Genomic DNA, 11336 nt, shown 5'->3' with positions numbered 1-11336 from the left:
ACAGTGAGCTGTGATGACACCATTGGCTATAGCCCCAGTGACAGAGCAAGACTCTGTCTCAAAAAACAAAAGCAAAGCAAAACAAAACAAAACAAAGTAAACATGTTCTTAAAATGAACACAAATGACAATAATAGAAATCTTTTTTAAATTTTTGTTTTCATTTTATTAATTTAAATATTGGTTTAATTTTTAAAAATAGAAATGGGGGTCTCACTCTTGCTCAGGCTGGTCTTGAACTCCTGACCTCAAGGCATCCTCCCGCCTCAGCCTCCCAGAGTGCTGGGATTACAGGTGTGAGCCACCATGCCTGGCCATTATGATAGAATCTTGACTTCAATTGCTTTTGTAATTCTTCCACTGGCTCTTCTCTTCCTCCTCCACCCCCAAAAAACCTGAATGGGAGTCTGAAGCAGCTCCCCACAGAAGCGCAGTCAGGTCTCCCCATCACAAAGACACATGCACGAGCAGACACCTGCAGAGGCACCAGGTGCACACACACGTACATGCAGACACCTGCAGAGGCACCAGGTGCACACAGAGGTACATGCTGACAACTGCAGAGGCACCAGGTGCACACAGAGGTACATGCTGACACCTGCAGAGGCAGGCACCAAGTGCACACACACACATACATGCAGACACCTGCAGAGGCACCAGGTGCACACACACGTACATGCAGACACCTGCAGAGGCACCAGGTGCACACACACGTACATGCAGACACCTGCAGAGATACCCGGTGCACACAGAGGTACATGCTGACACCTGCAGAGGCAGGCACCAGGTGCACACACACACATACATGCAGACACCTGCAGAGGCACCAGGTGCACACACACGTACATGCAGAGACACCTGCAGAGGGACCAGGCAGACCCGAGCCCACAGCGGGTGACACGCGGCCGCGCCCCGCCCCTGATCCCTATGGCTCCGCCCCCGTCCCATCTCCCGGCCGCCATTAGCTGCGGGAGCAGAGTCTCCGCCCCTGCTCCTTGTGGCTCCGCCTCCGTCCCATCCCCGGACCTCCATTGGCTGCGAGAGCGGAGTCCCCGCCCCCGCTCCCTCTGGCTCCGCCCCGCCTCGCCTCCGGACCTCCATTGGCTGCTGCGACGGCGTCCTCGCGCGGGAGGGGCCGGTGGGCGTCAGCCCGGAGGCGGCGACGAGAGCGAGATGGACGCGCCGCCCAGCCAGTGAGCGCGCGCAGCCGCCCCAGCAACTGCGGCCCGCCAATGGCGGGGCGGGGCGGGGCCGCGCGCTGTCAGCTCCGCGGCGCGGCGGGCGGCGAGCCGGGACCGGGGCCCCGCGGCGCCTGCGAGCCCGGCCGCCGCCTCTGCGCGCAGCCCCGCGGCCGGGCATGGGCGGGGGCGCCGGGCCGGCACGATGAGCGCCCTGGGCAGCCCGGTGCGGGCCTACGACTTCCTGCTCAAGTTCCTGCTGGTGGGCGACAGCGACGTGGGCAAGGGCGAGATCCTGGCGAGCCTGCAGGACGGCGCGGCCGAGTCCCCGTACGGCCACCCGGCGGGTGAGCGCGGCCCGGGGGTCGCGGCCGGCCCGGGAGGGTCGGGGACGGGTCGGGGAGAGGCCGGGCGGAGGACCGGGAGGGTCGGGGAGAGGCCGGGCGGAGGACCGGGAGGGTCGGGGAGAGGCCGGGCGGAGGACCGAGCGGAGGACCGGGAGAGGCCGGGCGGAGGACGGGGAGGACCAGGAGGACCGAGCGGAGGACCGAGCGGAGGACTGGGAGAGGCCGGGCGGAGGACGGGGAGGGTCGGGGAGAGGCCAGGTGGAGGACCGACCGGAGGACCGGGAGAGGCCGAGCGGAGGACGGGAAGGGTCGGGGAGAGGCCAGGTGGAGGACCGAGCGGAGGCGGGGGGGGGGGGGCGGTCGGGGAGCCTCTCCCTCCGTCGGGTCAGTCCTGCTCCCCGCGGGCGGCCCGGCACCCATCTTCGGCTCGCGGGCCCGGGCGGCGCGTCCCCATCCTGTCGCGGAGGTCTGGCGCGGGCGGGGGCCGCGGGGTGCGGACGGTCGCGGGGACTTGGGGTGCTCAGGGCGGGCGCGGGCGGCGCGGGAGCTCCAGGCGGCGGCTCTGCGCGTGGGTCGAACGGAAGCGCAGGGCGGGCGCGGGCGGACTGGTCCGAGGCGAGGGTCCTGGTGTCCGGGCTCCTCGCCTGCTGGACGGGCCTGGGGGAGCGGAGCCCAGGTGGGCCCCGAGCGTCCGGCCTGGCTGGCGGAAGGAGCCCCCAAGAGAGCGACAGGACAGGGGGTTTCAGGCGAGCGGAGGTCCAGGGCGGCCCGCAAGGGGGTCCCCGCCGAAGTTTGCGTGTTGAGAGCTGGCGCCCAAGAGAAGACGATGGACAGGGCTCCCAGGAAGGGCAGGCAGGGGAGAAGCCGGGCCGTGAGAACCCAGGGCAGAGGGGACAGCTGGGCCGCGGCTGGAGACCTGCCCGTGACACCTGCCAGCCGCGTCTCAGGCCCGGGATCGCCGTTTCCTAGAGACTGTGTCGCTGCCTCCTGGCCGCGCAGTTTGGTTCCCAGAGCAGGGGAGACAGCCCAGGGAGGGCAGTCTTGGTGTCACTGACCTGCCAGCTCTGGGCAAGCGCTGCCCACCTGAGAAGGCTGGAGGAACTCCTGGGCCCAGAGGCCTAACAGGGAGACAAGCATCGTCAGAGTTTGGAAGGGAGAGGGTTTGACTCCACCCGGTGGAGGGTACAGGGCACCCCCAAAGGACAGGCCGCATAGGGACGAAGGGGGGACGTAAGGAGAAAAAGGTGTCTGTAGTGTCTGGGACTGCTGAGCAGGGGAACCCAGGACACACCAGCAGCTTAGCGGAGTGGTCACCTGGCAGCAGGGTCCCTGCGGTTGGGGGACTGGGAGAGGAGACAGTTTGGGAGAGCAGCTGAGGTGACCGGCTTGAGCTCAGGATGAGAACCTGGATTCATCCTCAGCTGCAGCGCCTGGAGGAGTCACTTGCCATCTTGTGACCATGTGGATTCTGCCTCTGTGGGCTGGGTGGGCCGGAGAGTCCATGTGCCTGACTGCTCCGGGTCTGCCGCTGTCCGGCCCTCACGCTGGGTAGCACGGCTCTGACACTGCTGTCCAGTGCAATGCCTCGAGCCACATGTGGCTCCTTAAGTTTAAAGTAATTAAAATGAGGCTGGGCACGGTGGCTCACACCTGTAATCCTAGCGCTCTGGGAGGCCCAGGCGGAAGGATCGCTCAAGGTCAGGAGTTCGAGACCAGCCTGAGCAAGAGCGAGACCCCCGTCTCTACTAAAAATAGAAACAAATTAATTGGCTAACTAAAAATATACAGAAAAAATTAGCCGGGTATGGTGGCGCATGCCTGAAGTCCCAGCTACTCGGGAGGCTGAGGCAGGAGGATCGCTTGAGCCCAGGAGTTTGAGGTTGCTGTGAGCAAGGCTGACGCCATGGCACTCACTCTAGCCCGGGCAACAGAGTGAGACTCTGTCTCAAAAAAATAAACAAATAAATAAAGTAATTAAGATGAGATAAAATTAAAAGTTTGCACTGGCCACGTTTCAAGTGCTCCCGTAGTGGACAGCAGGGATGTCGGCTTTCCACTGTGGTGAAGTTCCGGACGGTGCTGCCCCAGGGGTTCAGCTCTCAGAGGGCAGGAGCTGTCTCTACAGCCGTGTCCTCAGCATCTGGGCTCGGTGAAGGCTGGACCAGGGAACAGGTACAGGAACAACACACTCAACAAAATGCAAGCCCAGAAAGGGCGAGGTGCTTTAAAACCTGTGTTTTATGAGAACAGACCGTCGGATGTTTCCAGCGCTATGGTGGATGGGTGACATGGGGCAAATCTGAGGAGGGACGTCGACAAGATGTCTGTCACACTTCCTTCTGGCTGGCCCGGCAAAGGCTCAGATGCTGCTGTTGTTGTCACTGTTGTCCTATGCGGGACTGAGGGCTACCAAAACCAGATAGTTAACGCTTTCCTCTCAAGTTTTTCCCTAGACATCGGGGGTTTAGGCTAAACAGACACCCTTGTCACCTTGGCCTAAGACACTGCAGAAAAGAGCTAGTGTCATGAACATACCCCTTGTGGGTATTTGTTTTTTTTTGTTTTTTTTTTTTTTTTTTGAGACAGAGTCTCGCTTTGTTGCTCAGGCTAGAGTGAGTGTCGTGGCGTCAGCCTAGCTCACAGCAACCTCAATCTCCTGGGCTCAAGCGATCCTACTGCCTCAGACTCCAGAATAGCTGGGACTACAGGCATGCACCACCATGCCCGGCTAATTTATATATATGTTAGTTGGCCAATTAATTTCTTTCTATTTATAGTAGAGATGGGGTCTCACTCTTGCTCAGGCTGGTTTTGAATTCCTGACCTCGAGCAATCCGCCCGCCTCGGCCTCCCAGAGTGCTAGGATTACAGGCGTGAGCCACCGTGCCCGGCCCCTTGTGGGTTTTTGATTTACCGAGTATCTGCTCCAGGGTAATGGGAAGATATGATGAAATAGTAAGAAGTTGGGATCATTATGTTTTTTTTTTTTTTTTTTTTTGAGACAGAGTCTCACTTTGTTGCCCAGGCTAGAGTGAGTGCCGTGGCGTCAGCCTGGCTCACAGCAACCTCAATCTCCGGGGCTCAGCGATCCTACTGCCTCAGCCTCCCGAGTAGCTGGGACTACAGGCATGCGCCACCATGCCCGGCTAATTTTTTGTATATATATTTTTAGTTGGTCAATTAATTTATTTCTATTTTTGGTAGAGACAGGGTCTCGCTCAGGCTGGTTTCGAACTCCTGACCTCGAGCAATCCGCCCGCCTCGGCCTCCCAAAGTGCTAGGATTACAGGCGTGAGCCACCGCGCCCGGCCGGGATCATTATGTTTTTATGAAAAAGGACATTTGCAGCTTTTCCCCCCTCCCCTCCAGCCACGCTGAGTTACGAAGCCCAGGCTGCTGCTTTGACATTGCTGGGGTTTATACAGTCGCTGTGGTTACCATAGCTGTGACACCCACGTTGCTTCAGATTAATTCACATCTAAGTGGATCCGGTGCTCACTGAAGTCTTTGTACCATTGCTCTCCCTCCTGGTTAGCTCAAAGTCATTACCATCCTTTCTCCAGGAGGGACTCATGTCCGCTGTTTTCATGTCTGAGAATGTCTGTTGTCTTTACCTTTAAACGGTATCTCGGCTGGGTATAATATTCTTTTGTTGTACTTTCTTCCCCCAACACTTTTTAACTATTGTTCCACTTCACCGGCATATAACTGTTGCCGTGGTGAAGCCCCGAGGGCTGCTGATTTTTTCCCCCATGTCAGGTGATTTGCCTTTTTTTCTTCATGGATTTCTGAGGAATTCTTTCTTTTTGCCTCATGGTTCCTTAGTTCAACCAGACCAGGTCTCAGAGTTAAATGTTTTGTGTTAAACTTATGTTACACGATGGACTCTTTCAACTTCCTGACATATATATATATATATATTTTTTTTTTTTTTTAATTTTATTTTTGAGACAGAGTCTCACTCTCTTGCCCAAGCTAGAGTGAGTGCCGTGGAGTCAGCCTAGCTCACAGCAACCTCAAACTCCTAGGCTCAAGTGATCCTCCTGCCTTAGACTACAGGCATGCGCCACCATGCCCGGCTCATTTAATATATATATATTTTTTAGATGGCCAATTAATTTATTTCAATTTATAGTAGAGACGGGGTCTCGTTCTTGCTCAGTCTGGTTTCGAACTCCTGAGCTCAAACGATCCGCCTGCCTCAGCCTCCCAGAGTGTTAGGATTACAGGCACAAGCCACTGTGCCTGGCCACACCCTGGACTCTTTGAACTTCCAGAAGTATATATAGATATATATATTTTTTTTTTTTTTTTGAGACAGGGTCTCACTTTGTTGCCCAGGCTAGAGTGAGTGTTGTGGCGTCAGCCTAGCTCACAGCAACCTCAAACTCCTGGGCTCAAGCGATCCCGCTGCCTCAGCCTCCCAAGTGGCTGGGACTACAGGCATGCGCCACCATACCCGGCTAATTTTTTCTCTATATATTAGTTGTCCAATTAATTTATTTCTATTTATAGTAGAGACAGGGTCTCACTCTTGCTCAGGCTGGTTTCGAACTCCTGACCTCGAGCAATCCGCCCGCCTCGGCCTCCCAGAGTGCTGGGATTACAGGCGTGAGCCACCTCGCCCGGCCCCAACTCCACTTGGAGGACCTGCCATTACACTGCGCCCACTCAGATAAGCTGGGGTGACGTCACTGTCTTAAAGTCACCTGATTAGCAACCTTAATGCCATTCCCCTTTGCCATGGAACTGACATGTTCACAGATGACTCTGGGGTTAGGACATGGGCATCTGTGAGGGGCCATTATTCTGCCTACTTTGCCAGTTATCCTCATGTTGGACCGTTTTTATGTCTTCCTCATCCCCTCGTGTCTCTAATTGCTTTAATCTTTTCACCTTTCTCTTCAGAATCGCTGTGATCTATCTCAAGCCTTTTCCATTTGTTGTTCATTTTGATTTTACTAAACTGTTTGCAGCTGTTTCTAATTTATTTATTATAGATGTTGTTTTTTTGAAAACTAATTTTTTTCCTCGTTTTGGAATTTTCCTTTTTTCAGTTCTTAAAAATTTCTGCTGCAAATTTGTTTCATTTTTAAAAATCTCTGAACTTGTATTTTACCAACTTGTTTTTATTTTATTTTATATATTTTTTTAAAAAAATATTTATTATTTATATAAATGTTATTAAATTTTTGTTCCTGTAAATTGTTATTAATCAGAGAAGCAGAGGAGTACTAACTTATTTTTATTAATTTGTTCTATTGCACGAAGTAATCAGAATGGACTTGCTCCTGTTTATTGGGTTATGTTTTCTGTTAGGTTGAGCTCTTTGTCCTTTTTTTCCTTTTCTTTTTAAACTTTTTATGGAAGTTGATGTACATACATATGGGAAGGTATACATTTTGTAATTGCACAGCGTGATGCATTTTCACAGACCTGACACACCCATGCAACCAGTGCCCAAAGCAAGGCCTGACACTAGCAGCCTCGTGGACCCTGCTGGTCCCCTTCCGGTCACTTTGCACCCACAGGTGACCCTCCTTCTGGTTTCTGACAGTGTGGATCCGTTTTGCCCGTATCTGCACTTCAGAAAAGTAGAATGGTGTGTGCTCTCTTGTGACAGCTTCTCTTGCTCCCAGTATGTGTGTGAGTTTCTCCCGTGTTGTGTGAAGCTGTGGGTGGTTTATTCTCACGGCGTGTGATATCCCTTGTATTACTAAACGGTGATTTTTTTTTTTTTTTTTGAGACAGAGTCTCGCTTTGTTGCTCAGGCTAGAGTGAGTGCCGTGGCGTCAGCCTAGCTCACAGCAACCTCAAACTCCTGGGCTCAAGCAATCCTCCTGCCTCAGCCTCCCGAGTAGCTGGGACTACAGGCACGCGCCACCATGCCCGGCTAATTTTTTCTATATATATTAGTTGGCCAATTAATTTCTTTCTATTTATAGTAGAGACGGGGTCTTGCTCTTGCTCAGGCTGGTTTCGAACTCCTGACCTCGAGCAATCCACTCGCCTCGGCCTCCCAGAGTGCTAGGATCACAGGCGTGAGCCACCGCGCCCGGCCAACCGTGATGTATTTATCTATCCTGCTGGTCATGGGCATTTGGGTGGTTTCCAGTTTCTATCATGATTTGTTCCACTGTGAACATTCCTAGGACATACATGTCTTTTGTATTTCTGTTGAAATTCACCTACTTGTGGAATTGCAGAGATTGGACATGTTTGTGTCTGCAGAGGTTTCACTTTAGCAGATACTCCTGAAACATTCTCTAATTTACACTCCTCCCAACAGGGTAGGAGAGTTCTAGCTGCTCACACCTTCGCCAACACTTGGTGCTTTCTCTCTTTGCATTTAGCCATTCTGGAAACTGTGTAGTTTGGATTTGCATTTCTCTGATGACTAATTGAGCATCTTTTCATATGTTTATTAGAATTTTCTCTTTTGTAAAATGCTCGAGTCTTTTGTCTATTTTGTTTTTCAATTAGGTTGAATTTTTTTTAATGATGGGTAGGAGTGTTTAAAAGAATGAGTCTTTTCTCAAAGACATGTATTATGGATATCGATTCACTCCTGTGAATTACCTTGTCCCTCTTTTAATAGTATTTTCGAGGCCGGTGGCGCGGTGGCTCACGCCTGTAATCCTAGCACTCTGGGAGGCCAAGGCAGGCGGATCGCTCAGGGTCAGGAGTTCAAAACCAGCCTGAGCAAGAGCGAGACCCCGTCTCTACTATAAATAGAAAGAAATTAATTGGCCAACTAATATATATAGAAAAAATTAGCCGGGCATGGTGGCACATGCCTGTAGTCCCAGCTATTCAGGAGGCTGAGGCAGGAGGATTGCTTGAGCCCAGGAGTTTGAGGTTGCTGTGAGCTAGGCTGACGCCACGGCACTCACTCTAGCCTGGGCAACAAAGCGAGACTCTGTCTCAAAAAACAAAACAAAACAAACAAAAATTATAGTATTTTCGGATGAACAGAATCTCTTAATATTAACATAGTCCAAATTATTGATGTTTTATGGTTAGGACTTTGGGTCCTGTTTAACCAATGGTTGCTGCTCCGAGACAGTGAGGATGTCCTCCTCGGAAAGTGCTGTGGTCCTGCCTTTGACCCCCCTCCCTGCTTTGCGTGGCCACCTGGTCGCAGCCCGGGGGACGGCGCGTGAGCCTGTGCTCTGGCCAGCGCGTCTCTCGTGGGCGCATCCTGCACTGGGCTTGTGCGGCTGCCGTGCTGTGCTTTGCCGCCTCGCTCTCGCCGAGGCCGCTCGGCCTGGACGTTTTCCTTGCACCGACGCCGTCTGCTGAGGCCTGGACACTCCAGCCTGTACCTCTGTCTTCCTCTTGGCCTGAAGTGGGAGGACGGGGTCTCGGATTCTGGGCCCCGTCCTCCCCACGGGGAGGAGCCCAGCGATGAGTTTGGACAGTGTGGACCCGGCGTGGTGCCCACTGCCCGGGGGGTGTCTTCTCCTCCGCGGTGACACCCCCCACGCTGGTCCCCCGGGGTCGGGAGACCCGGGAGCCTCCCCCCTGCCCGGTGGGTCCCCGGTTCAGCCTTTCCTCCCCCTGGAAGTTCTGTTTGTCCCCAGGCGGGAGGGACAAGAAACAGGCGTCCCCGTCTGGTCCTGGGGGTGGTGCAGGGTTAGTCTGGGCTGCAGCCGGACCCCCTTCCCGCTCACCTGCAGCTGCCGATGCTCCCAGCACCAGGTTGCGACCTTCCTTCTCTGACTGCCAGGTTGCGACCTTCCTTCTCTGACTGCCGGGTTGCGACCTTCCTTCTCTGACTGCCGAGTTGCGACCTTCCTTCTCTGACTGCCGAGTTGTGACCTTCTCTCTGACTGCCGGGTTGTGACCTTCCTTCTCTGACTGCCAGGTTGCGACCTTCCTTCTCTGACTGCCAGGTTGTGACCTTCCTTCTCTGACTGCAGAGTTGCGACCTTCCTTCTCTGACTGCAGAGTTGTGACCTTCCTTCTCTGACTGACAGGTTGTGACCTTCCTTCTCTGACTGCCGAGTTGTGACCTTCCTTCTCTGACTGCCAGGTTGTGACCTTCCTTCTCTGACTGCAGAGTTGTGACCTTCCTTCTCTGACTGCCGAGTTGCGACCTTCCTTCTCTGACTGCCGAGTTGTGACCTTCCTTCTCTGACTGCCGGGTTGCGACCTTCCTTCTCTGACTGCCAGGTTGTGACCTTCCTTCTCTGACTGCCAGGTTGCGACCTTCCTTCTCTGACTGCCGAGTTGTGACCTTCTCTCTGACTGCCAGGTTGTGACCTTCCTTCTCTGACTGCCGGGTTGCGACCTTCCTTCTCTGACTGCCAGGTTGTGACCTTCCTTCTCTGACTGCCGAGTTGTGACCTTCCTTCTCTGACTGCCAGGTTGTGACCTTCCTTCTCTGACTGCAGAGTTGTGACCTTCCTTCTCTGACTGCAGAGTTGTGACCTTCCTTCTCTGACTGCCAGGTTGTGACCTTCCTTCTCTGACTGCAGAGTTGTGACCTTCCTTCTCTGACTGCCGAGTTGCGACCTTCCTTCTCTGACTGCCGAGTTGTGACCTTCCTTCTCTGACTGCCGGGTTGCGACCTTCCTTCTCTGACTGCCAGGTTGTGACCTTCCTTCTCTGACTGCCAGGTTGCGACCTTCCTTCTCTGACTGCCGAGTTGTGACCTTCTCTCTGACTGCCAGGTTGTGACCTTCCTTCTCTGACTGCCGGGTTGCGACCTTCCTTCTCTGACTGCCAGGTTGTGACCTTCCTTCTCTGACTGCCGAGTTGTGACCTTCCTTCTCTGACTGCCAGGTTGTGACCTTCCTTCTCTGACTGCAGAGTTGCGACCTTCCTTCTCTGACTGCCAGGTTGTGACCTTCCTTCTCTGACTGCCAGGTTGTGACCTTCCTTCTCTGACTGCCAGGTTGTGACCTTCCTTCTCTGACTGCCGAGTTGTGACCTTCCTTCTCTGACTGCCAGGTTGTGACCTTCCTTCTCTGACTGCAGAGTTGCGACCTTCCTTCTCTGACTGCCAGGTTGTGACCTTCCTTCTCTGACTGCCAGGTTGTGACCTTCCTTCTCTGACTGCCGAGTTGTGACCTTCCTTCTCTGACTGCAGAGTTGTGACCTTCCTTCTCTGACTGACAGGTTGCGACCTTCCTTCTCTGACTGCCGGGTTGCGACCCTCCTTCTCTGACTGCCAGGTTGCGACCCTCCTTCTCTGACTGCTAGGTTGCGACCCTCCTTCTCTGACTGCCAGGTTGCGACCTTCCTTCTCTGACTGCCAGGTTGTGACCTTCCTTCTCTGACTGCCGGGTTGCGACCCTCCTTCTCTGACTGCCGGGTTGCGACCCTCCTTCTCTGACTGCCAGGTTGCGACCTTCCTTCTCTGACTGCCAGGTTGTGACCTTCCTTCTCTGACTGCCGAGTTGTGACCTTCCTTCTCTGACTGCAGAGTTGTGACCTTCCTTCTCTGACTGACAGGTTGCGACCTTCCTTCTCTGACTGCCGGGTTGCGACCTTCCTTCTCTGACTGCCGGGTTGCGACCTTCCTTCTCTGACTGCCGGGTTGCGACCTTCCTTCTCTGACTGCAGAGTTGTGACCTTCCTTCTCTGACTGCCGGGTTGCGACCTTCCTTCTCTGACTGCCAGGTTGTGACCTTCCTTCTCTGACTGCCGAGTTGTGACCTTCCTTCTCTGACTGCCAGGTTGCGACCTTCCTTCTCTGACTGCCGGGTTGCGACCCTCCTTCTCTGACTGCCGAGTTGTGACCTTCCTTCTCTGACTGCCGGGTTGCGACCTTCCTTCTCTGACTGCCGGGTTGCGACCTTCCTTCT

The 11336-nt window shown here is 54.3% G+C and overlaps 1 protein-coding gene across 1 annotated transcript in view; it reads left to right on the top strand.

Annotated features, from left to right (window-relative positions):
* Positions 1-1247: 1247 nt before the first annotated feature.
* RAB40B (RAB40B, member RAS oncogene family) overlaps positions 1248-11336 on the top strand; it is a 29498-nt gene continuing 19409 nt past the window's right edge. Inside the window, exon 1 of the mRNA XM_075999816.1 lies at positions 1248-1524. Within this exon, the coding sequence (XP_075855931.1) occupies positions 1383-1524 (142 nt within the window). The 5' untranslated portion in view covers positions 1248-1382. The remainder of the gene's footprint in view (positions 1525-11336) is intronic.

This window comes from Microcebus murinus, unplaced genomic scaffold (genome assembly GCF_040939455.1).
Source record: "Microcebus murinus isolate Inina unplaced genomic scaffold, M.murinus_Inina_mat1.0 scaf010_hap2_Mmur4.0, whole genome shotgun sequence".
Lineage (NCBI taxonomy): Eukaryota > Metazoa > Chordata > Mammalia > Primates > Cheirogaleidae > Microcebus > Microcebus murinus.
Note: the sequence above shows the minus strand (reverse complement) of the source record. Positions and strands in the feature narration are given on the sequence as shown.